Here is a 27,340-nt window from a genome sequence, read left to right on the forward strand (position 1 = left end):
ATTCCAGGATCCCAGTAGCTGTTTGGGTGGGGTCTGAGTATATGGATAGTTCAACAATATGAAAAATGCTTTACTTATTGGTACCACAATATACACTCACACTTAATGTCCAGGTATTGGATCTGTATACAGATAAAAGGAAAATAAAAAGATCCGAAACCAAGAAATGGAAATCTAAGAGGGAGCAGGTTATACTTATCCTGAAGGCATAGCTGCCAGTTTGCTAGATACCAAGTGAAGGGGAAGGTGGGTCAAAGGGGGGGGGACATATATTGAAGCTATGGTAAATCCCCACAAGGTACAATGCAGAACCACATACTGGCAAAGTAGTCCAACGCTACCTGTATAACCTAGGAAGTGCTTTGATACAAGTATGGGGACAAGCCTGGTGTAGACCAAGTAGGAGGAGTGGTACCCTCTAGACACCCAGGCCTGCTTTAGGGAAAGGACCTTCTGACCTGTCAGGTGGGTCTCTTGTATTGACACAATATGGGGTGCTTGTTGTTTAATAAAATCCAAAATCAAAGCCTGCTAAAAAACTTTGAGTTTAGGTCACTGACATTCAAGCTCATAATTTTAATCTGAGCCATATCAACAGAAGTTAAATGGGAAAAACCATGTTGGTGTAGGATTTGGGAGGAATCGAGATTGGTGTGGGGAAGAAGACATGGACAACCAGACATCCATCCTCTCCAGGGGGCAAGGAAGGGTCTAAGCTTGCCCCCTGGAGAGCCAGGACGTGAAGGGACTCGATGAGCCCTTTCAACAGTGAAAAAAGGGGGGGGGGGTTCTGTGGCAGCAGATTTTTAAGCCAGGTTTCAAAGAAGGATACAGGGTCCGGTCCCTCGACTTTTTCAGGGAGCCTGGCTACCCGGCCATTGTTTCTTCTTAGCCAGTTCTGTAGGTCATCCGCTCAGTGAATTGAAGCCGACATCTGACGCTGGAGATCCCTAATCTATTCTGACCTTTGGATGTCTTCAATCTCAGACACTGCACTCATTTTCAGTTGTTCTCTCCTTGGCTTTGTGTACATCATGTCTCAGTTTAACAAAGTCCTGCCGCACTTTGGTGACCATTTTGGATTAACATAAGTTAATAGCCAACAGAAGGTCAGGTATAGCTTCCGAGTCCTCCTGCTGTGGTGGGCTCTGCGAGCCCTCAAATAATGAGGGAGAGGAGCCTGGAGACCCTTGCGGAGAGAATGGTTGTGTACGGGAAAACATCCCCAGTTTTTTGGCAGAATTTGTTTGCATTTGCGCCAGGACCGCTTGGGAGGTAGAACATGCTTGTGCATCATGTGGCTCCAGTGAATCAAATGGAGGGTCCTCTGCAATAGACTCATCGTCAAAGGGTGGCGCAGAGGGTCTTGACACAATTTTGGAAAGTTTAGCCGTCTTCCTCCTGTAACTCATGGCGAGAATTAGGCAGCAGCAGTGGGCAGTTAGACTGGGTAAGCGTTAGCCAGTGGGTATTTGCAGTAATAAGCCCTTGAGAAACACTTTGGATAGTTCAGAATTACAGAGGCTTCACTATACTTCATTATGCAGTCTCTGAAGGGGTTAATATATGACAGGACAGCAAAGGAGAGTCATTGGGACCACAGTTAGGTTGAGCAAAACGTGCAGCACTGAGATCCTGGGCAAAGGGAGATTTATGTACAGTGTAGAATCCTGCCTCCTCCCCTGCAGATGATCTGGGCTGGAAACAGTTAATTTCACTTAGTGGGGCAGCGGCAGAAGAGGAAGGCAGGTTGCCGCCCTAAGATGGCGTGGCAGGCACCGATATGGGACAGACCAGGGTAGAGTTGCATGAGCACCTCCCGATCCAGTATCATGGTGCATTGATGTCGGGAGAGCAACCAGCTCGGCAGCACGACCACTGGAGCAGGCGGTCTGGATGTCACGGGTGAGGTGAGTTGGCCCAGGGATAACTTCCTAGGAAGCGGGATTGGGTTAGGATCCCTGAAAGCTTACCAGCACGAGTCTGCTCAGTCCGGCATCCAGTCACGCCCCCCTCAAAAAACAAACAAGTTTGTCTTAACAGGTTTTTGTCCAAACAGTTAAGGCCGTTCCACACTTGCAAGTGTGATGCGATTAACTTGCATCACACTCGCAACGCATGCTGCTCGGATCGCAGTGACGCATCACACTCGCAAGTGTGGAATGGCCCTTAGAAGATGGAAATACAATGGAATGATAAAGCCCAATGATGCAGTCTTACCTAATATAAGCATACCTCAACCATAAACATGTTCAAATCCGCATCTGGCAGTAATATCACTTATTGATACAGTCAGCTGTAAGACTTCAGGTTTACATGTATATTTAACTTTTCAGAAGCAACAGTCTGCTGTCCCATTATTCAACACCATGTAGCACTTAACCATACAGTGAGAAAAGAAAACACAAGAATAACTCATGCTTCACCAACAGTGCAAAATGAGCAGAACACTGCTGACAGATTCATTAAAGGGCCAAAGCTACTTTCAGCCTTAAAGGGAACCTACCACCCCGATTCTACCTATAAAGGTAGAAGGGGTGGTAGGTGGATGAATGGGACGTGAGGATAGCCCTTTTTGGGCTAATCCTCACGTCCCGGCTATCTTTTTATAAAGTTTATTGCGGGCATATGCAAATTTATTTATGCGGCTACTGGGGCGTGGAGTAGCCGGACATGAGGCTACTAGTCGCGGCTACTCCACGCCCCAGTAGCCACATTACTCCGCCTACCATTTAATCTTCGGCGCGCAGCTCCTCGTAGCTGCGCGCCCTCGTCCGAGTCCCCCGGCATCTGCGGCCTACTGCGCATGCGCAGTAGCTCCGGCCCCGGAGCCGCGGCTGCGCAGCCAAAGGCCTGGGTTCTGCGCATGCGCAGAACGCAGGGGACTCAGACGAGGGCGCGCAGCTATGAGGAGCTGCGCGCTGAAGATTAAATGGTAGGCGGAGTAATGTGGCTACTGGGGCGTGGAGTAGCCGCGACTAGTAGCCTCATGTCCGGCTACTCCACGCCCCAGTAGCCGCATAAATAAATTTGCATATGCCCGCAATAAACTTTATAAAAAGATAGCCGGGACGTGAGGATTAGCCCAAAAAGGGCTATCCTCATGTCCCATTCATCCACCTACCACCCCTTCTACCTTTATAGGTAGAATCGGGGTGGTAGGTTCCCTTTAAAGGGGTTTTCCTATGGAACAAGTTAGGCCCTATCCTGTGATGAGACCCCTACAGATCACGAGAATGGGGGTTGCAAAATACCTTTGTCGGACCCCTCTTTGCTCCCTGATTTGAATGCAGCAGCTGGCTTTGCACGTTCGTTCTGCCACATTCATCTCTATTGAGCTGACGGAGATTTCCAAGCATGTCCGCTTCACAGAAATGAATAGGGCAGCAAGGATATGCGCGTCCGATAGAGGTACCTCGGACCCCATTGGACCATCGTTCTGGTGATCTGTGGGGGTCTCCTCAATGAGATCGGGCCAAGCTTGTTTTGTGGGAAAGCCCCTTTTCTTCTTTCCTGCTGGTCAGAACACCTTTGTATCAGTCCACCATTATTTCTACAGATTTAGCCCTCCCCTCTCTTTATCTAGACCTTACGTGCACGAGCACGTGTTTAACATTTTTATAGCCTACACATGATTCATGCCAGGTGGTACATAGCTGCAGTGAAGTTTAACCCAATGTGTTCCTTTGAGACTTTAGGAGCTTGGTAATGGTTAATTTTAAAGACACCTGTGTATGCATGGAGAAAATCTAGTTTAGAGTGTTTTACACTGCATTCACATGAGTTTACATTGTGTGTAGATAGGAGCTTAGGAGAGGAGATTTGACTAATTGCATAGTTGCTAACATTTGTGTTTACAAAATGCAACCATTAAGGCATGTGTAAACAATATGTTAACATTGTGCTAACATTGCATTTTGTAGATGCAAATGTTAACATGAATGTAATTAGGCAAATCTCCTCTTTTCAATGTAAACAGCACGTGTAAACGCAGCCTGAAGGTGCGTTCAAACGTTCAGGTTTTCAGATGCTCATTCACACTTCCATTGTCGGTCTGTCAACCATAGACTGTGTAGAGTCCTGTGTCACGGACCAACAATACTAGTGATCAGAGGTTGCACTAACACTTTTCCAGAAGATTAATAATACTCCTCTTACTATTTTTAAGGAGTATTTTTAGCTGAAGAGGAGTATAACATTTTCAGTAACTTCTAGCCGTATATAATATTGATAAACTATTAATACCAGGAAATCATTATCTTCGGAGTTTAAATCTTACTTTCTGCATTAAACAGACCAGACTGTAGCTAACGCCGCCAACACCAAACGTCCAGACTGCGGCTAAAGTGAACTCCGCCCCTCCCCCCAACTGCCGACCCCTGTGATTCAGTCTGTGGCTGACACAGAAAATCTATGATAGTTACTTTGTTAAAAAGCTTTTTTTAAAAAAAAATTTAATTTTTTTGTGTATGTGGAAGGGGGGGGGGGTAATGTTATTGTTTTGACTTTATCTTTTTATTGAATTTTTGTGTTTATATTTTTTTTCCTGTTTTTAGATACTGTTTATACAGATGACATATAACAGTGATCTTATGATGACATCCTATAGGACCACTGTTATCAGTGATCTGTATACAGACATGCAAAAGGGGATGCACATTGCATCTTCTCTGCATGGATTTATGGGGTACCACAGTGACATCATATTAGTGATGTCACAGGATCCCTCTGCAGGCACAGCGATCAGTATGAGTGCTGTCTTTGGGGCTGCTGATGTTGCTGTCAGTGTGACAGCTAGGTTCCTGCTGAAGGCTCTGTGCGCATGAGCGCAAAGTACCATAGGGACGCTGAGGGCGCTTCCCGGCCAAAGCTCCGCTCTGCAAGGTCATGTGACCGGAGCATAGGCGGCAGATAGTGAATAACTCTGCTCCGATCACATAACCTTCTTGCCTGGACCACGCGCTGCTGGAAGCTGGATTTATGTGCCTGAGGGCGCATTCACATGTTGCATTGCGTCGTGTTGTACGATGAGTTTTTGACACATTCCACTGCCTTGATTACCTGGTAAGGTTACATTGCGTTTTAGCAGATGCCGTGGAAACGCAATGTAACCTCAGCATGTAATCAAGGCTGAAGCCAGTGGAATACGTCACAAAGGCAATACACGATGCGATGCAACGCATCGTGTGAATGCGCCCTGAGTTTTAAAGAGTAAAACTGCCTATAGAAGCATCACAAACACTTGTAAGGGTCTTAACGTGATCTCTGCTGCTAATGACGGGACAGCAGCACCAAACTGTAATCCTGTTTACAGTGTAACTGCTGATTTGTGATGGACTCCTTGCAACACATATGACATATATGATGTAAGGAATCCCATCCCCAGCAGTATTGTTGGCACGTTAGGACTGTTCGTGGACTGACAATTGCAGTGTTAAACTTACCTTATTTTTCTGAATATTGTTTTTGCTAACATTGTTTGTCAACAATATATTCCTTACACTAATCAAGAAATAAATAACATTTCCCTATACATATCATCATGCCAACTAATAACAGAGTCAGTTTACTAGTCATTTCTTTTTTAATTTAACACTAGACGGTGTTCATTAAAATTTGTATCACACCCTTGCATCTGACATTGAAGTATGGGCATGAGCACCTGCACAAGCTTGGAAGGCGGAGTTAGCATTGGCACAATGTGGAACAACTTGGCCAATTCTCCACAACATCCACCACCATCGGATATGGCCCATAACACCAGCCTTGGTATGAGTCCTCCCTGGGTTGGATAGGATAGGTTAAGTTAGGTTATCCAATTATAACAAAATGGTAAAAAAAAACTGGAACTATGGTGATTTTTGCCTGGTACCAAATGTCTCCAAATTAATACCCATATGATTAAAATGGTATCTTATGAAAGTCTTTTTTGAAGATTTAGCAAATATTTTCTGCATGCTCACACAATCTGCTTCCTTTATGACCTGTATAACACTACAGCATTGTCAGTCACAAGGAAAGCATGGCTGATTCCCAAATGCCACAGTACTGAGATTCATCTAGTTTACATAATCTGAGTACTTTGCTTCAACTGTAAATAGTAAACTTGCACAAACAAAATGTTTAGATGTCTGGATCATATGATTTTATATTGTTAAAGGAAACTTACCCCTTGAAGTGGCAGGTATAAGAGGGAACTACCGAGCACCAGCTCAGGGTGAGCTGGTGCCGGAGCTTATTTTTGTTAGTGTTTTAAACCGCAGTATCGCGGTTTAAAACACTTTTTAAACTTTATGGCCGAAGCTGCTTCGGCGCAGGGAGGTACGCTCTCGGCGCACCATGCGCGCGACCGTGCGCACGGCTCTCCTTCACTTTCTATGTAGCCACGTAGCCGCATGGTGAGCGCCAAGCGGGTCCCTCCCTGCGCCGAAGCAGCTCCGGCCATAAAGTTTAAAAAGTGTTTTAAACCGTGATACTGCGGTTTAAAACACTAACAAAAATAAGCTCCGGCACCAGCTCGCCCTGAGCTGGTGCTCGGTAGTTCCCTCTTATACCTGCCACTTCAAGTGGTAGGTTTCCTTTAACTTAAAAAAAGTGATCTAATAAAGTTTTCACATCTGCCTCTTTTTTAAGGAATACATTGGGGAATACTAACAATGCAAATAAAAATGATATCATTCCATGAAGATCTACATATTTCCATCCATCCAAGGGTGCTTGGTGGGACTGGGTTTCCAAAGACCCACCTGTAAAATCCATTCTTGGGTCCCACCACAGTACAGCTACATCATGTAAATCCCATCTGACACCAATTAACAATTTCTTTCAGTAGTAGCCTGCATCCTAGCCATTGCCTTAGAATGTGATGGTCCTGGGAAACTTGCCAGGGCGCGTTTACACGATGCGTTGCATCTTGTTTTTTGATGCATTTTTGACGCATTCTAAAGGCTTCAACTTTGATCACATGCTGAGGTTACATTGCGTTTCCACTGCATCTGCTAAAACGCAATGTAACCTCAGCATGTGATCAAGGCTGAAGACTTTAGAATGCGTCAAAAAACCCATTAAAAAAAAAGCATCACAATGCATTGTGTGAACGCGCCCTCAGAATCTTGCTAAATGGCTCTCGATTTAGCCCTTGTTTGGTTATGCCAACACAGCAGCAGGCCTCACCCACAGGTGATAGAAAACAATTCAAGGAAGTTTGTTTCATACATGTAAATAGGATGGTTAATATGCTGTATACGAAATATCTGTGAAGTATATTGTGTGTATTTTGTCTTGCACAAGTCATGCAGGGGCAGGGGGCCCACAGGGAATCATTCGTTCAACTGTGGACCAGTCTGAGCCTACAAAGGAGCAGCTATGCTATAGGGTCTGGGGCAGTGGTTCTTAACCGGGCCTCTATCTATTAAATACACGCCACTCCTTTTCAATAAAGTAGTGTAAATTGGTGTACAAGCTGTGGAACTATCCCTAACAATATATTAAATCAAAGCAAGCCTGTCACCAGGAATGTCATTTTTTGCTGGTGACAGTCCAATAGTCAGATTATGCATTCTTCATCTACTCCACACCATCCTTCTCCCTCCCCTGCCTGCTTAGTGCACATGACAGGAAGTGGGTAAGAGCTGGATGGGGACGGACACAGACACACACATGCTGCTTGCAGGAAACTAGATACTTTGAACTGCTCTTATATAAACTAATGAAATGATTCAGAATGCTGAAAAAGGCATAGCATAGGCTATTGGAACCTGTCACCACAAAAACAGTCCTAGTGACAGGTTTGATTAAAATACTTCCCACCCCAGTATAATGCAATACCCTTTTATTAAGATTCACACTTTGGTAGATGATATACAGTACACAATCCAAAATTAACATTTCGGTCACATTACTAGACCCTCTCATAAATGGATTGCCATGCAGACTAAATGTATTACAGGTGAAGCCCTGTATCGCAGGTGCAAGGAATGAATTGCATCAGGAAAAAGGAGACATTGCCCCTGTGGGAAAGATTGTAATAGCAGCCTGGCAGCTCACATAAGTCAGCAAATAATATAACACACTGTAACACTTGCACTTGGTGTATTATGCGAATGTTAAAATGTGAATTACCACTTTTTGAAGGCTGCACAAGCACTTTAGGCTGAGCATGCGTCGGCTGAGGGTGTGTGGAGAGGGCTAACGGGCTGAGCCCTTTCCATAGCCATTGAGTGTTTGCTGCATATTGCAACACCCGCGATTAGTGATCATGGGTGTTAACCCTTCGGTGCCATGGCGCTGCCATGTTGGCTTAGATTCTCAATCTCCATGAGCGACGATCTGTTGCTATTACAGCCTCAGGTCACACAAAAACTTGTTTCACACTATGTATTACAATGTGTGATTTGCACATTGTAAAAGATGATGTGGAAGATCCCCATATACTGCCATAATGTAGTATGGTAGTGTACAGTAGGATCAATCATATAACCTAGGGTTAAAGTACCCTAGGGGCTCTGCAAAATAGTAAAAAAAAAGTAAAAAAAAATGTATAAAGAAAAAACATGTTAGGTATCGCTGTGTATTGCAGGTTTGTGTTTTGCTTTGTTTTTTTAAATTAGAATGGTCAACCAGGATGTTTTGGGGAGTTTTTGTAAAAAAAAAAATATATACCGTATTTTTCGGGCTATAAAGGCGCACTAAAAATCCTTTGATTTTCTCAGAAATAAAAGGTACGCCTTATATATGATCCGTACTTACAGACAACAGATGCCTTGAACTGTGCACAGGTCTGCCACCTGCTGATCATTCATCCTTATAATCAGGTGCGCCTTATATATGAACCCAGATGTTTTAGCAGGCATTTATTGATGGTGCGCCTTATAGTCCGAAAAATACTGTGTGTGTATATATATATATATATATATATATACACACACACACACACACACACACACACACACACACACGGCGGAATAAAGAAATGCTTTTTTAAGGATTACAATCTTTTCTGGTGAACTTTTGGATGTGTCTGGATCAGCCGCTTTTGAAGACTTCAACCCATGATTGACTTATACAAGTGCTGCTTCAATTTTCAATATATATATATATATATATATATATATATATATATATATATATCTCTCAACTTCACAGCCGGAAACAACAATTTTTTTTATATATTAATAGATTGGGATGCACCGATAGTTTGTTTCAGCCCCACTGAAGGTACTTAACTCTGGGTGATCTAATTGCTACCACCAAATACTGCAAAATTACATTACTGCAGTATAAAGCAGTTTAGCTATGGATCTGCAATAATGTGCCACTGGTATATATCTGCAGCAATTACAGGCCCTGGAGTCTCATATGGATTCCGGTCTTTCAGGGCAATGGATCCTTACTCCCAGATGTGGTCACAGGGAGAAACTAGCCTTGCCAAGATGGCACTGCTAGAGGAATTTAACATCCGTGATGTGTGCCAGCATTGATTGTAGGTATTAATGCTGGGCGTTTACTGCAATATGCTGTATGGAGAAGGCTAAGCCTGTGAGTATTTTCCATACTCTGCTGCCACCCACCAACATACTATTAAGGCAAAGAGTTACATTTATCTTAAATAGAGATGAGCGAACACTAAAATGCTCGGGTACTCGTTATTCGAGACGAACTTTTCCCGATGCTCGAGTGCTCGTCTCGAATAACGAACCCCATTGAAGTCAATGGGAGACTCGAGCATTTTTCAAGGGGACCAAGGCTCTGCACAGGGAAGCTTGGCCAAACACCTGGGAACCTCAGAAAAGGATGGAAACACCACGGAAATGGACAGGAAACAGCAGGGGCAGCATGCATGGATGCCTCTGAGGCTGCATAATCGCACCATTATGCCAAAATTATGGGCAACAGCATGGCCATGACAGAGTGACAGAATGAAGCTAGATAGCATCTAAAACATCCAATAATTGACCCTGACACTATAGGGGACGGCATGCAGAGGCAGCGGCAGCAGGCTAGAGAGTGTCATGGCGACATACCCTAAATGGACTCAGGCTTCAAACCAATGGGTGGCAGAGAGGAACCAAAGGAGGTGAGCAAGAAGCGCTCAAATAATATCGGTACATGATAAAAGTTTGCCAGTATATTTTGTGGATTACACAGCAGGGTGGCGACAAAGTTAACATGGAAGCCATGAAAACAACCCAAAATTCTGCCTGACACAGCTCGTTTGATAAGGGGACCATGTATGGAGGCAGTGAACTAGTAGTAGATTAAAGGTGCTGCAGTTAAAACTATGTTAGTTGGATCTTGGCATGGAGCTGGCGCTCCGCTGCCAGGCGAGCTTTCGCCAATCCAAGCCCCTGTCTATAGGCTACTCCCCAAACAGCACTTCTAAGAACCTTTTGTATAAGATCAAGTGTAGTAGCGTTCTTATAAGTTTAGGATATGGCGGTTGAGGGGAATGTAAACAGATGCGCAAGAAGCGCTGAAATAATATCCCTAAATGGTAAAAGTTTGCAAGTATATTTTGGGGATTACACAGCAGGGTGGCGACAAAGTTAACAACTTTGATGTGGAATGCCCTGTAATAGCTCTTGGGCGGTGTGCCTTTTATCGCCTAGGCTCAGCAGTTTCAGCACCGCCTGCTGTCGCTTAGCGACGGCACTGCTGCTGTGCCTAGAGCTACCGACTGATGGCGCCATGCCCACGGATGGTAATTCGGAGGAGGAGGAGGTGGAGGAGGGGTGGGAGGAGGTATAGTAGGCCTTTGAGACCTGGACCGAGGTAGGCCCCGCAATTCTCTGCGTCGGCAGTATATGACCAGCCCCAGGGTCAGACTCGGTCCCAGCCTGCACCAAGTTAAGTGTAGTAGCGTTCTTATAAGTTTGGGATATGGCGGGTGAGGGGAATGTAAACAGATGCGCAAGAAGCGCATGATGCGCATGGAGCTGGCGTTCCGCTGCCAGGCGAGCTTTCGCCAATCCAAGCCCCTGTCTCTAGGCTACTCCCCAAACAGCACTTCTAAGAACCTTTTGTATAAGATCAAGTGTAGTAGCGTTCTTATAAGTTTAGGATATGCCGGGTGAGGGGAATGTAAACAGATGCGCAAGAAGCGCTGAAATAATATCCCTAAATGGTAAAAGTTTGCCAGTATATTTTGTGGATAACACAGCAGGGTGGCGACAAAGTTAACAACTTTGATGTGGAATCCATGAAAACAACCCAAATTTCTGCCTGACACACCTCGTTTGATAAAGGGACGATGTATGGAGGCAGCTATATGGACGACTTTTGGAGGTAGCAATGGAGACAACGTGTGGAGGCTGCTATGGAGACAATTTAATTTGGATAGTGCCTGTATGTGGCAGTCCCAAACATTTTTCAAACCAGAGGAGCAGGTAGGTGGCCCTCCAGTAAAATGGGATAGATTGAGTGCCTGTATGTGGCAGTCCCAAAAATGTTTCAAACCAGAGGAGCAGGTAGGTGGCCCTCCAGTAAAATGGAATAGATTGAGTGCCTGTATGTGGCAGTCCCAAAAATTGTTCAAACCAGAGGAGCAGGTAGGTGGCCCTGCAGTAAAATGGGATAGATTGAGTGCCTGTATGTGGCAGTCCCAAAAATTGTTCAAACCAGAGGAGCAGGTAGGTGGCCCTGCAGTAAAATGGAATAGATTGAGTGCCTGTATGTGGCAGTCCCAAAAATGTTTCAAACCAGAGGAGCAGGTAGGTGGCCCTCCAGTAAAATGGAATAGATTGAGTGCCTGTATGTGGCAGTCCCAAAAATTGTTCAAACCAGAGGAGCAGGTAGGTGGCCCTGCAGTAAAATGGAATAGATTGAGTGCCTGTATGTGGCAGTCCCAAAAATTTTTTAAAACAGAGGACCGGGTAGGTGGCCCTCCAGAAAAATGGAATAGATTGAGTGCCTGTATGTGGCACTCACAAAAATTGTTTCAAACAGAGGACCGGGTAGGTGGCCCTCCAGAAAAATTAAATGCATGAAGTACTATAGCAAGAGCCAGTGGGCCCTGTCAAAAAATAGCCATTTTCCTCTGCTTTACTGTACAAAGAGGAGGAGAAGGAGGAAAATGAGGAGGAGGAGGAGGAGTGGATCAATTATTCAGGTTGAGCTTCCTTCACCTGGTGGAGATTGGAAATTCTGAGAAATCCAGCCTTTATTCATTTTAATAAGCGTCAGCCTGTCAGCGCTGTCAGTCGACAGGCGTGTACGCTTATCGGTGATGATGCCACCAGCTGCACTGAAAACCCGCTCGGACAAGACGCTAGCGGCAGGGCAGGCAAGAACCTCCAAGGCGTACAGCGCCAGTTCGTGCCACATGTCCAGCTTTGAAACCCAGTAGTTGTAGGGAGCTGTGTGATCATTTAGGACGATGGTATGGTCAGCTACGTACTCCCTCACCATCTTTCTGTAAAGATCAGCCCTACTCTGCCGAGACTGGGGACAGGTGACAGTGTCTTGCTGGGGTGACATAAAGCTGGCAAAAGCCTTGTAAAGCGTACCCTTGCCAGTGCTGGACAAGCTGCCTGCTCGCCTACTCTCCCTCGCTACTTGTCCCGCAGAACTACGCACTCTGCCGCTAGCGCTGTCAGAAGGGAAATACTGTTTCAGCTTGTGCACCAGGGCCTGCTGGTATTCATGCATTCTCACACTCCTTTCCTCTCCAGGGATGAGAGTGGGAAGATTTTGCTTGTACCGTGGGTCCAGGAGAGTGAACACCCAGTAATCGGTGCTGGAATAAATTCTTTGAACGCGAGGGTCACGGGATAGGCAGCCTAGCATGAAATCTGCCATATGCGCCAGAGTACCAACGCGTAAGAATTCACTCCCCTCACTGGCCTGACTGTCCATTTCCTCCTCCTCCAACTCCTCCAACTCCTCTTCTTCTGCCCATACACGCTGAACAGTGAAGGACTGAACAATGGTCCCCTCTTGTGTCTCGCCAACATTCTCCTCCTCTTCCTCCTCATCCTCCTCCACCTCCACCTCCTCCGATATGCGCTGAGAAACAGACCTCAGGGTGCTTTGGCTATCAACAAGGGAATATTCTTCCCCCGTCTCTTGTGACGAGCGCAAAGCTTCCGACTTCATGCTGACCAGAGAGTTTTTCAACAGGCCAAGCAGCGGGATGGTGAGGCTGATGATGGCGGCATCGCCACTGACCATCTGTGTTGACTCCTCAAAGTTACTCAGCACCTGACAGATATCAGACATCCACGTCCACTCCTCATTGTAGACTTGAGGAAGCTGACTGACCTGACTACCAGTTCTGGTGGAAGTTGACATCTGGCAGTCTACAATCGCTCTGCGCTGCTGGTAAACTCTGGATAACATGGTCAGTGTTGAATTCCACCTCGTGGGCACGTCGCACAACAGTCGGTGAGCGGGCAGTTGGAGGCGGCGCTGCGCTGCCCTGAGAGTGGCAGCATCTGGGCTGGACTTCCTGAAATGCGCACAGATGCGGCGCACCTTCGTGAGCAAATCAGACAGATTGGGGTATGTCTTGAGGAAACGCTGCACTATCAGATTTAACACATGGGCCAGGCATGGCACATGTGTCAGTCTGCCGAGTTGCAGAGCCGCCACCAGGTTACGGCCGTTGTCACACACAACCATTCCCGGCTTGAGGTTCAGCGGTGCCAGCCACAGATCAGTCTGCACCGTGATGCCCTGTAATAGCTCTTGGGCGGTGTGCCTTTTGTCGCCTAGGCTCAGCAGTTTGAGCACCGCCTGCTGTCGCTTAGCGACGGCACTGCTGCTGTGCCTAGAGCTACCGACTGATGGCGCCGTGCCCACGGATGGTAGTTCGGAGGAGGAGGTGGAGGAGGGGTGGGAGGAGGAGGAGGCATAGTAGGCCTGAAACACCTGGACCGAGGTAGGCCCCGCAATCCTCGGCGTCGGCAGTATATGAGCAGCCCCAGGGTCAGACTCGGTCCCAGCCTCCACCAAGTTAACCCAATGTGCCGTCAGCGATATATAGTGGCCCTGCCCGGCAGCACTCGTCCACGTGTCCGTGGTCAGGTGGACCTTGTCTGACACGTGCTGGTGCAGGGCTGGGACGGCACATCGGGAAAAGTAGTGGCGGCTGGGGACCGAATACCGAGGGGCGGCCGCCGCCATGAGGTTGCGAAAGGCCTCGGTCTCTACTAGCCTATAGGGCAGCATCTCCAGGCTAAGCAATCTGGAGATGTGCACATTAAGGGCTTGGGCGTGCGGGTGGGTTGCACTATATTTGCGTTTCCGCTCCAGCGTCTGGGGTATGGAGAGCTGAACGCTGGTGGATGCTGTGGAGGATCGTGGAGGCGACGATGGGGTTTTTGTGCCAGGGTCCTGGGCAGGGGGCTGACTAGCAGCTGACACAGGGGAAGGAGCAGTGGTGTGCACGGCCGGAGGTGAACGGGCTTGTTGCCACTGAGTGGGGTGCTTAGCATTCATATGCCTGCGCATACTGGTGGTAGTTAAGCTAGTAGTGGTGGAACCCCTGCTGAGCCTGGTTTGGCAAATGTTGCACACCACAGTCCGTCGGTCATCCGGTGTTTCCTTAAAGAACCTCCACACTTCTGAAGATCTAGCCCTCGCCGCAAGAGCCCTCACCACGGGAGCTTCACTAGTTGACAGTGGCGCTGATGCACCAGCTCTGGCCCTGCCTCTCCGTCTGGCCCCACCACTGCCTCTTCCAACCTGTTCAGGTCGAGGACTCTCCTCCGTCTCAGAAGCACTGTGTTCACCCGGCCTCTCAACCCAGCTTGGGTCTGTCACCTCATCATCCTCCGATCCCTCAGTCTGCTCCCCCCTCGGACTTCCTGCCCTGACAACAACTTCCCCACTGTCTGACAACCGTGTCTCCTCATCGTCGGACACCTCTTTACACACTTCCACTACGTCAAGAAGGTCATCATCACCCACAGACTGTGACTGGTGGAAAACCTGGGCATCGGAAAATTGCTCAGCAGCAACCGGACAAGTGGTTTGTGACTGTGGGAAGGGTCCAGAAAACAGTTCCTCAGAGTATGCCGGTTCAAATGCCAAATTTTCCTGGGAGGGGGCAGACTGGGGGGGAGGAGGCTGAGGTGCAAGAGCTGGAGGAGTGGGGATTTCGGTGACATGGGTGGACTGCGTGGAAGACTGACTGGTGGTGGACAAATTGCTCGAAGCATTGTCAGCAATCCACGACATCACCTGTTCGCACTGTTCTGGCCTCAACAGTGCTCTACCACGAGTCCCAGTAACTTCAGACATGAACCTAGGGAGTGTAGCTCTGCGGCGTTCCCCTGCTCCCTCATCAGCAGGTGGTGTCTCACCCCGCCCAGGACCACGGCCTCTGACCCCTGCAGTAGTTGGACGCCCACGTCCCCGCCCTCGTCCTCTACCCCTAGCCCTCGGGTTAAACATTTTTAAAATGAGAGTTATAACTTTATTTTTTTTTTTCCTTTTTTTTGTTTTTTTTGGTGTTTTTTTGTGTTTTTTGTTTTTTTTTGAGTTTTTAAAACCAAACAATCCTATCCTATTGCTATGGCTATTTTCTAGCCAAGTATCAAAGGAAGCACACTACTATGCCAGATGAGATGACACTGAGTTATTGCCTAATAGAAATCCAACCCCTACTGAATTTTGCCACTTCGGCCTTTGCTATGGATATGTGCGCCACTAAGCGCAGAACACAGCGGTCGCAAGTCTCACTACAAATTGCTCAGAATTGGCAAGTACATGCACTGCAGAAACTACAGCCACCAGCAGATCAACCAGAAATCAAATATATAGAACGCTACTGTAGGCTTCAAGAAGCTGTTTGTATTCTCCTATGGCTATTTTCTAGCCAAGTATCAAAGGAAGCACACTACTATGCCAGATGAGATGACACTGAGTTATTGCCTAATAGAAATCCAACCCCTACTGAATTTTCCCACTTCGGTCTTTGCTATGGATATGTGTGCCACTAAGAGCTAAACACAACGGTAGCAAGTCCCCCTGCTAATTCCTCACAAAATGGTAAAAGATGCAAATTAAAATAAAAAAAGTAGAACGTTATTGTAGCCCTAAGAAGGGCTGTTGGGTTCTTTGAGAATCACTCCTGCCTAACAGTAAGCTAATAGAACACCCTAACGCTTTCCCTGACCAGCAGCAGCTCTCTCCCTAGCGGCATCCAGAGACAGAATGATCCGAGCAGCGCGGCCAGCGGCTAGTCTATCCCAGGGTCACCTGATCTGGCCAGCCAACCACTGCTATCGACGTGTAAGGGTACCACGTCATGCTGGGTGGAGTGCAGAGTCTCCTGGCTTGTGATTGGCTCTGTTTCTGGCCGCCAAAAAGCAAAACGGCGGGAGCTGCCATTTTCTCGAGCGGGCGAAGTATTCGTCCGAGTAACGAGCAGTTTCGAGTACCCTAATGCTCGACCGAGCATCAAGCTCGGACGAGCATGTTCGCTCATCTCTAATCTTAAACCCTTAAAAGGGGTTTTCCCACAAAGACAAAAATCTTTAAAAAAAAAATAACACATTCTCTAATTCACGCTTAAAAAATGTGTATGCACCACTATCTTTTAAAGGGCGCCGGCCTAAATCAAAGGGTTAACATCGGCAATTGGCGTTTGCTGCAATATGCAGAAAACCCCATGACCCCTTTACATATTTTTTTTAGTGCCCCATGACTTTTATATTTCATGGAGCATTAAGAGGTGAATGATGCAATCTAATAGAGGACTCCCATTACTAAGACCAATGTATAGCGTTAGGGCCGAGTCACACTTTTTTTACTCTTACTTTTCTGGCGTCAGTGATTTTGACGAATACTTAACTTCACTAATGATAAAAGCATTGGCTCTGTTGCATTATCATGGGGGAAACACACACACACACACACACCTTATACTTACCTTCACCTGTGTTTCTGCTGTCACGCGGCGTCTTTTGTCAGTGCCATGCCTCTGTTTGTATATGGAGGCAGGGCATGACACTCGACCACAGAAATAAATTTAATGCTGTAGTCGGTGTCTGAAAGTTGTTGGGTCAAAGCATCTGCCTTGGTATACCAATAGATACATGGCACAGGACAGCAGGAGTGCCAGTATAAGCACCTCTTTAATATGGTGCCAATCTGCAGGAGCGGGATCAGTCTGAAGCAGATGTTTTGTGACCGAGCTTGGGAAGTGTGAAACTGCCCTTATTTTGTACAAATTCATCATAATAAATTATACAGCTACAGCTTATAAACAATATAAATTGATATTTATTGTCAGATACGTAATTTATTAGTTCTTTGTTTTAGGTGAATGTGGGAAGATTTGTGACACAGTAAATGTAACAGGTGGTTTACAGGACTAGGATTTCTACAACTCTCCCAAAGAAATGATGCAGGTTTTCAGACTATAGAAGAAACGCGTAGCGACCTCATAAAAGGCAATTCCAGCAAGTTTAGTTGTCAGGTCCACACAATGCCAAGACGATTGTCTCATAATCTCCTTTCAGCTTTTCTTCCTATTTTAAACAAAAAAAATAAAAAATAAAAATCCCATGTGTTAGGAAAACACGGCACCAATTGTGTTGCAATCTGTATGATAACAGATATTAAAATAAACTCAAATTGTACTACAGATTACAGACAGTGGTACAAGTTATACACTGCTTTTCTGGTTTCCCTTGACATACTTTTTTGTCAAATATTACAGAAAACATTCCAGTGATGCAAATGCTTGGGAAACAGTTGCGATAGTTTACTATTTTAGAATAGCTGTTTAATATAGGGGGAAAAAAAAAAAAACTATTTACTTAAATTATAATTTTGGTGTGCCTGGTATCACATTGGTCCTGGAGGGGTATTTAAAGTGGCAAACACTTCAATACATGACTGCGCTTAGACCTGATGCCTAGTGGACATAGAACGTAGTTTCATCATGCAAGGTTGCGCGGAAATTATAGGGAATTTGGGGTTCCTGGTCATGTGCCAGTACACACGAGCACAGGTTTGTAACATTGCTGTAACAGTGAAGATTAATCACCACCCCCAAACATAGCGGGACAACACCGTGACCTGTGTGTTTGAAAGAACTGATCCCTGCTTCAAGAATAAAGCTTTATGCCACAGGGATACTATGGCCTTTATGGAATCAGAAACTCAGTGATAATTATCCTTGAAAATGAATAAATACAGAAGGAGATCATGTTTTTTTCACACCATCCACACAATAAACAACACTGTTATTCCATATAACATACCATAATAGCCTGGCGCAGGGATTTGCTATAAAGCCTCTTATAGTGAGTTTTGATTTCTTTAAGGTCAATTTCAGATCGGGAAACCAGCAGTCTTATTAAATCCTTATGTTTGGTTCCTGAGCCCTATGAAGACAATAAGAATGTTAATGCTACATCCATAAAGCAGTTTTCCCATCACTGCAGTGAAACCCAACAAATAGCAAACCGATGGCCACATTCTGAAGTTACAAATTGCTGGAAGGTTTTAACAATCACAAGGAGGACATCAGTTGTGCAGCCAAGATTCCAAAAGCAGGGTTCTCAGTGTAGAGGTACACACAACACAAGTTTCCCCTAGAATAGGGTGGAGAAAAGCCTGGAAACTAATACCAGAATGGATCTCAAGGTTTTTTTTAAGCAGGGTGTCAATCATGTTGATCTTTCCCATCCAGTTATTCAGGCATTGGATAGGCACCAGATTTACAAAAATGTTGTTAGTGGTGTCCCACTTGAGCACAAAACTTGACACAACTAATGTAATTGCAGCCTTACAAAAGTAAGGGGTGTTGTCCGTTTCCAAGAGCAAACAAGACAGTTTTGTAAATAGCATATGACCAAAATTAAATAAACTCATGTAATACATTGGCAAAGCAACAACACATACAGTATACAGAAATCATTTGGTTAAACATACCTTCATTGCCAGGTAGAATTTCTCAGCAAAATAACCTGGCTTGCTTGTTATGCATTTTACTGCAATGAAACATGAGACAACTTAGTTTTCTTAAAAAGAAAATCTGTATACACTACAAAAAAAATAATAATAATAATATATCAGCACCAATGGTTTTGCTTACCAAGTGAGATCAGACAGTTTTCAATATCTCCCTTCAACTCCAGATCAAGAGCCTTAGCCATGTCATTTTTGCTGTATCTGCAATATCTTGAGAACACTGAAAGTAAAGTACATAAAACAGAGACATAACCAATCCCAGAAAGGACATTTACAATGAAAAATTAAGTCTGACATCAATCCCTACCTTGACGGAGATGTGGAACGCTCCTTGAAGTTAGAATGTTTATGAATGTAGCCACGTCTGTTCCTTTCCGTTTTTCTCCTGCTTCAAATAATGCCTAAGATTGAATCGTAAAGTTTTTAGCATTCTACGGAAAAAAAAAAAAAAAAAACACAACACACACACACACTTTATGGTTATACACTTACCCTTGCATCGTTGTCAACCTGCTCTTCGTTTACAGCTGTGCTTTCATTGCGTTCACCCTATATAGGAATATCAATTGGCGTTTACAGGCGTGTTCTTCATTAAACTTTTTACCGAAGATAATTTAATGTGTGTTTAGGAGGAACAGTTTTTCACAAAAAATACATTTATATACTCTGTCCCACAAAGTTTAACCTATATGCTAAGCATGAACAACCACCCATGAGTTGTGTACTACAGCCTCTCAATCATGCTGACTACATGCTAAGATATTGAATTAGATTTGTTTCATGGAAAGTTTGACTTAACTTAAGGAGTTTGAGGTTTTCTATTTATGACCTTTCCTTAAGATAGGTCATCAGTAGCACATTGGTGGTGATGGGAGTCGGACCACAACCAAATAAGTCGGTGGCATCTCATTTCAACTGCCCAGATTGATTTTCATCTTGAAAGACACAAGACAACCACACCTCTATTACAAATTAACTATACCTTGATAAGGGCAAGAAGAGCTTTCTGGAAGTCGCCGGATGTATCAGAGGCAACATCTTTTGCAAGCTCCTTTTTGAATTCTGAAACAACAATAAAATACAGTAAAAATGGAAATTTGACATCAATATCAATTTCTTAGTATTAGATTAGAGCCCATATATGCAGTCTACCACACATGGACTCGCATGGTTTACCAATGTATCTCAATGGATTTCTTATGGTTGCTATAATATCGTCCTAGTCAGGCTATGAAAACCTCATAGAAATACAACACTAGAGTAACATGTCTATAAAACACTGATTTTTATAGTATATCTTTATGAGAGATCTCAAAGCATACAAAATTACCATTTCTTTATTCTGTAAATAAACCCGGACGAAAGCAAATTACCTTCTTTGTAAACCTTGTTGATTTCTTTGAGCTCAGGATTGTTACGCGATACCAGAATTTCAATGAGAGTATTTTCATCTGTTCCAAGACCCTAATAGGAAAAAAAAAGAAATCTGGATGTTAAGCACCTTAAAATTTTCAACTAAAGTAGCATATTCGTTGTGAATTTAAAAGTGGTCTATCAGAGCCTTTGATCATCAACAAAACTGTGGACAGCATTACTTAGCAGCCCTGGAGATATCCATACCAGTGTGTGAAAATTTAGATTTCAGAATTCTAGCAGGATTTGGTGAACTAGTAGAGAGTCTCCTCTGCTGCAATATCTAACCAGAAACCTGCTGCTCTTCTCATCCAGGGGGGAGGGGCTGTGTAGCATCTCAGTGAGGAGGTTTCACACTAACTGTACCAAGTCCAGCTACAGTCCTCGACTATAAATTCATTTGGAAAATTTCAAATGCTTTTTTAGTGAAAGTTTATTAAGCATAGTGGCATTACATGCTTGAAAAGTACTAATAGTGGGCTGTTGGGCATTTGTTAGACTCTCCAATACTATAATAGCACAAATTGCAACAATCATGGCCAAACCAAAATAGTCTCTCCTTTTGTCTTATATCTTAGCCAAAAACAGCAGCTGGGATCCTTCTGCAGTTCATGCAGGCACAGTGACAGTGCCCGATGCACCAGAATGCCATTATATGGGTCTGTACTGAAGCATATTACTGTTGCACTAGTTCCAAGAACTGCTGAATAGATGGGAAAATAAATACAACTGGATTCAAATTTATTGTACCTTGACAGCACCCTTCAAACAATGGGCATCAAATTGGGCAGGGGTCTTCATCAAGCCCAGCACAACCTCCTCCAGATGGCTTGAGAGGGCTTTTTTCAATGCATCCTCTAAAGACTAAGGAATAGAGTGTAAGCATTAAATGCATTATATATTTGTTGTGCAATTTGGATAACTTTATTACAAGTAAAAAGAAGTCCCATGTTCAATGTTGAGATATAAAAGATTTCCTTCCCCAGGAAGCACATTGTTCCTACCTTGCCTGTTTGTTGCTGATAAGCAGCTTTGATTTGTTGACGTTCATTGCTGGTTCTTTTAGTCAGGATATCAATGATGATGCCTTCATCAACACCTTTAATAGTAAAAAGAAAATTAAAAAATAAAATTGTAAATATATGTATACTACTTTATATCATGGATAACAGGAATAAAGTCTTAATCGTACTATACAAGTTTGTGGTCAAGGTACATTTTATAGGTCAATTCAGATTCCATTTTCCTGTTAATGCCAGGTGTGAATTTAAATATAAAAAGGCCCAGTAGAAATTAGGCTGGTTTTGTTTGGTCCGTGACTTTAAACTACTCAGGGATGAGACGTCAAGTATCATACAGTAGTTAGATGCAAGGAGTCCCTGCATCCTTTTGCGACTACACGGCAGCATCAAAAAATAAAATGTAAAAATTGTATTACAGTATATATTATATACATACAAACACACACAGGTCTGGTCAGTTATTTTGTGTCATTAGAATGTGGAGTAAACTCAGAAACCAAAAGTAGAAAAGACTCCAATCCCAATGAGGATATGTACAAAGGAAAATCAGCATTAGAAGTTTATAATTTATATCCTTATTCATATTATTTAACTTGACAGTTTTTTTTTTCTTCAATGTTGTGTTAATTCTGCTACATAAAGATGTATATTACCTTTAGTTTTTATGGCCTTTTCTAGATTTGCTGCATCTTGAGCTGGATTGTATCCAGAAGTTGCTTTGAGAGATGGTCCAGCTTCATCTGCCTGTAATGTAAAAGATTATACTTTAGGAGATTAACAGAACATTTAAAATTACTATTTGATTCAAACAAGTAAGCTCTTTTAGCTCATTAGCATAATTTTAAGTTGATTTTAGAAGGACGGAGGCCATGGATAACAAATAAGAATATTACCACACTAATGTTTCTATGATCTGGATCTATGAGCAAGTGTCCCTGGTTTATCAGGTTTGATTTTTGATAGTGGATTTCCTTTAAGTTGCCGAGACTTTGCTTAAAGGGTCTCCCACTTCTAAGTAGTATCAGGTACCAGATTGACACATCCAATGAAGTCTGAAGTAGAAGGCACCATCTGACATATAGCAGCAGTGCTAGAATACAGAAGCTCTGCGCCAATTCACTAGAAGGAGAACTGATCTGAAGTTACCCTAAACCGCAGCTATACAGTGGACGGAACATACTGCTTTAGGCTCTGTCCCCGGTATAGTCAATATCAGAAGTGGATTATAAAACAAGTGCAACACCCCTGCCGATGCAAGGCAGAGCGGTTGTTGCGAATACATCCCAATATGTAGCTCGCAACCTGTGGGGAGTCTGATCAACCCCACAGCAGGTCACTACACAACATGGGGAACACCGCAGAGGTAGATTCTGGCTGGTAGGCAGGAGTTAGTTGTTTAATGTGATGTATTTCCATCAGCCAATCACATCTGTTCTAGTATTGTATTGCAAGCTGGGATGCCATTGGAGGAGTATCCACCAACTGACCAGTGGGAGTAATAAAACCCCTGGTCAGGAAAGTTCTAGAGACTTCAGAGTCTAGTGAGCTGAGGCAGAGTAGTGAGAGAGCAGTCAGACAGTAGAGCAAGAGAGCTCACTGCCTGAGCAGCTCTGAGGAGTTAGTGAGAGTAAAGGGGCATCATCCAACCCTCAAGGGTGATATCTGAAGTAACCCAGGACAAGCTGAAGCATCCTACTAGGACACAGCTATCTCCCAGCCTGCCCTTGCATCCAGGCTGGTGATCAATCCCTGTGGTTCCCTCTCCAAGTGCATCCCCAGCCTTCTACCATTGTCAAGATTAGTTTGGCACGTTATCCATTGTTCCTGTCGGTTCCAATAAAGAACTGTAAGTTACTTTTTTACAACGTCTGCCTCCGTCTGCTCCCTGCTACTACGGCTGTCACCATCACGGGCACCCTATCCACCACACAGGGACTCATACTCCAGACCCCAAAGGGTTGCCCCAGGGAGAACTACTATATTAGCCTCTCCCTCATCATTTTTTGCCAACACCACCTGCTGAAGACCTGCCAGGCTGTGGGACAGCCCTCCGGTTCCCCATACCAAGCACAGTGACACTAGCGTGCCTAGGCCGCAACCGCCAGCCACTCCGGTATTCCTGGCCCCGGCTGTCTCCAGGCCCAAGACAAGGCTAGGCCCCGGTGGGGGATGTTGCACAAGCAATAAAAACACAATACTGTTACTTCTATTGCAACACAATTGCTTTCAACCCGCATTCATGAAAAGTAGAGCTTGAGGTCAGTGCTAATCTTTCTACCTCCATGATGAATTTACATTTCATTTCAAAGTTGATTTTCTGAAAGATACATGATATACCAAGGTGCCATGCTGCTTAACATACTGGTACTTAAGGTTAGTTTCTGAGGATTCCCTTTAACTTCCTGGGATGTTGGAACCACTGTTCCAACTGGCTAGCAATATACTGTACAAGACTGTGCTTTGTTCAACTACTGTATTGTTCCCCATCTTAATCTGCAAAGCTGATCAAACATATTACAGAATTAACTTTATTATGGGATTATTGCTAGTTGATGGAGAAGCATTATAACCAAGCAGATAATCTTAACCAGTATAGACATTTCTGAGACCGCTCCTACGACCAGGATGTAGCCATGGGAGTGGTTAGGTTTGTCTCGCCTGTAATGAGTAATGTTTAAGGCATTCGTATAGACAGGAATTTATGAAACTTTAAAGAAGTATGCATTGTAGAAAGATCTTAGGGTAAGAGCAGAGGAGGAGATCAGCCAGATACTGACTGAGATCTGATTTATTGATATACACAGTGAGCTTATATATTAATTCATATAGCATTTTGGGTTCAGTAGACTACTACAGGTTAAGATGGAAATATAACACTACACATTTAGTGATTCATGCATTTTAGTTCACACTTACAGAACATGGGGGAGGTCCACCATCTGCCAAAAAGTTTGCTTGGGCAAGGAATGCTTGCATAAGAGCCATGATGATCTCAGGTTCTATAAAAATAACAGAGGTATACTGATAAACATAATTATTGCTTAATAGGAGGCCATAGTAACAAGTAAAATTATGCATCCAGATTATACAAATATTAAAAAAGAAATGAAATTACTTAGGCCAAGTTCACACTACTGTTCAAACCTCCAATCAATTAAATACCATTGACACCCATGTAAATTTTCCAATATGTTAAGCGTAGGCAGGTACCAGTTATGCATTCATTTTCAGGGTGGAAATAGATTACAGTGGGATAAAGGCGTAACTGTCTATAACGGAGGACATAAAATTTAGATTGAGGTTAACGGGATCTTTAACTCATATGGTAAACCTCCATTCTTTAGCTTTTTTAAAATAAAGGTTTGTACAGTAGTATGAACTTGGCCTACATAGCTCAGCTTCATATGAGCATTTTCACTCTGAAATAGGGACAACTTTCACTCCATTAAACACAGACTTGGGACTTGGACTCTCGCTGATGTAACCAGGCTTTTCTGTGGGGTCTATGGCCTTAGTCCAGGAATGAGGCTAAGCACACTTACATAGTTAAATAGACACATGTCCATCAAGTTCAACCAATGAAGGGAGGGGATTGGATGAGGAAGGGATTTAGGGGAAAACAGTATATAAAAACTTGTCTGGACCTGGTCTAAGGCCTCTTTCACACTTGCGTTGCAGATCACGTCAGAGTCTGATGAGGGTGCAGTCAGGGTTTGGTCAGTGAAAAACTGACATTTTTCATCAGAGTTCAATCAGTTCACTAAGAGTTTGTTCAGTGTCTCAGTTCTTCACGTGGGTTCTTTTGGGGTTTTCAATACAATTTCAATGCGTTTTTCACATGCAGATAACTGCGGTCTATCTTTTCTTTGGCAATTGATCAGTGAAAGATGCATTGCACTTGCATGTGTCTCAGAGTTGAATGTGTTTTTTAAAGCATCTCCATAGGCTTGTGAGTTTTTTTTATGCGCGTGACTTGCAAAAGTAGAAAATGCTGAGATTTAAACGTGCTTTAAAAATAAAGTTTGTGTGAAAAATAAAGCAAGTCTGAAAAAAATCTGTTAATTACAATGGGTCAGAGTGTAATGCAAGTTCTGTGCATCAAAAGCACACGCAAAATGCGTGTGAAAAATACAAGTGTGAAAGGGGCCTAAGTGTTTCATAGTTTTGGTAAGAGCGGAAGGCTACCCAATTATAATTTATCAGATTTAAACAGCCATATTTTCTTAGGCCACGGTCCGCTAGCATTGCATTCATAACACATATGTGATCGGGCCAATGCCCGCCCCCTGTGCGCTAGCGTTGCGTTATAGCAGAACTGTTCTAGTTGCTCATGGCAACCAATCAGAGCTCAGCTTTCATTTCTTCACAGCTGTTTTATAAATTAATGCTGAGCTCTGATTGTTTGCTATGGGCAACAAGAACAGTTCAGCTCTGACACTTCTGATAAACCTCCCCCATAATGTGTCCACAACCAGGAATTGCAGCCATTTCCCACCTCTTCTTCATATGGGTCGGGAGGAGTTGGTGCTGGGCACAAGATCCAGACACGGGCTATTGCGCAATTCTGCACTTAGAACCTGGCACAGAACTGCATGATGGTGCCTCCATCTCGGCAGATATTATCAATAAGCCAGAGCACTTCCCAATTTGTTTGAATAAGCCAATAAACAGATATTATAAATATGCATACATTTTGCTAAAAGGTTTAAAGGAAATAGATGGATAGTACTATAAAAAGCCAATGTCTCCGCAACAACATTTAATGGTAATTAAGGGCATACAAATATGTCACATTTCTTGGCAACAGTAAAAAAAAAAAAAAATGTAATTCAAAAAATCCAATTTTTTTTATGCAATAGGTCGAAAGAATAATTTTAGCTACATTATATAACCACTGGGTAATTACTTTTAAACATCTGTACAAAGATCATATCAATCTACCAAAGAAGTCTTACTATGGGAAAAGAAGATCAAACCTGTTCTATACGTGTACAGCACGACTGTCTAACCCGCACCAATGGACAAAAGCTAGTCATCTCAGTATATGCTCCGGGCAGTAAAATGATGAGACACACCCTGCGCCACCTCCCAGATCTACTAGTCTGAGAACAATGAGCACAAGCAAGAGAATGTAAAATTATATAGTTACACATCTGACCATGTTGTAACCTGTGATGAATACAATAAAAAAAATATAATGCATAATGTTTGAATTCACTGATTTGTTTATTGCACGTCCCCTTGTTTGCATATATATATTCTTTATTTTTACACATTTTCTCTCTCTCTATCAGCATAAACACAGCCCATATAACCTAGCTACTCTAGAGGAGACATAAAGTATGCCCTTGGTATCTAAGGGGTGAACAGTGTAAGAAATAGTTTAAAGTCATGCAGCATACATTACAGAAACTTGCATTTCCCACCAGCGAGTACAAAGTTAACAGAAACTTGGCAAGCAGCAGACAAGTATGTTTAATGTTTCCACATCCAGACTGAATTTGCTTGTCCAGCACATAAGTGCCAAGAAGCTCAGTTTCTGTCCCTTTAAAATCTCACAGTCTTAATTCTGCAGTATAAACTTACAGTAAATATATTGACATTGTATACACAGGACAATGATCACACCTACAATGTAACACAATGAGACATGCAGTGATAAAGATAAGCACTTTCTTACAACTCAGGTTTCTTTTCCAGCAGGCAAAAGGTTAAAGCAGTTAAATGAATAGGAAGCCTGAGACCCACCTTGTGGAGCTGCAGAGGGAGATGGATGAGTTGTATGATCTGTGGGGTGGAAGACTGGAAAACTGAACTCCTGATTTTATGAAGAACTTGCTAAACCACACCTAGCAACTGACATAGCACTGAACTCGCAGGGATTGGTTGGCAACACACCATGGTTTCAGGCATTGGAGCAAGACTCACAACACATTACTTCCATCATAGAGAATTACTGGCATTTGTTTGTAGGAACTTTG

The 27,340-nt window shown here is 43.7% G+C and overlaps 1 protein-coding gene across 1 annotated transcript; it reads right to left on the reverse strand.

Annotated features, from left to right (window-relative positions):
- Positions 1 to 17,203: 17,203 nt before the first annotated feature.
- On the reverse strand, positions 17,204 to 27,266 carry LOC140132146 (annexin A1-like). The gene is made up of 13 exons (XM_072150953.1): positions 27,108 to 27,266; positions 24,276 to 24,358; positions 22,013 to 22,103; positions 21,342 to 21,436; positions 21,088 to 21,201; positions 20,298 to 20,388; positions 19,907 to 19,986; positions 19,417 to 19,473; positions 19,232 to 19,325; positions 19,049 to 19,144; positions 18,886 to 18,944; positions 18,213 to 18,335; positions 17,204 to 17,474 (listed from the first exon to the last, which is right to left on the reverse strand). The coding sequence occupies exons 2-13, from the start codon at positions 24,342 to 24,344 to the stop codon at positions 17,412 to 17,414; spliced, it is 1,032 nt and encodes a 343-aa protein (XP_072007054.1). The 5' UTR covers positions 24,345 to 24,358; positions 27,108 to 27,266; the 3' UTR covers positions 17,204 to 17,411.
- Positions 27,267 to 27,340: the final 74 nt, after the last annotated feature.

Source organism: Engystomops pustulosus, chromosome 1, assembly GCF_040894005.1.
Source record: "Engystomops pustulosus chromosome 1, aEngPut4.maternal, whole genome shotgun sequence".
NCBI classification, from domain to species: domain Eukaryota; kingdom Metazoa; phylum Chordata; class Amphibia; order Anura; family Leptodactylidae; genus Engystomops; species Engystomops pustulosus.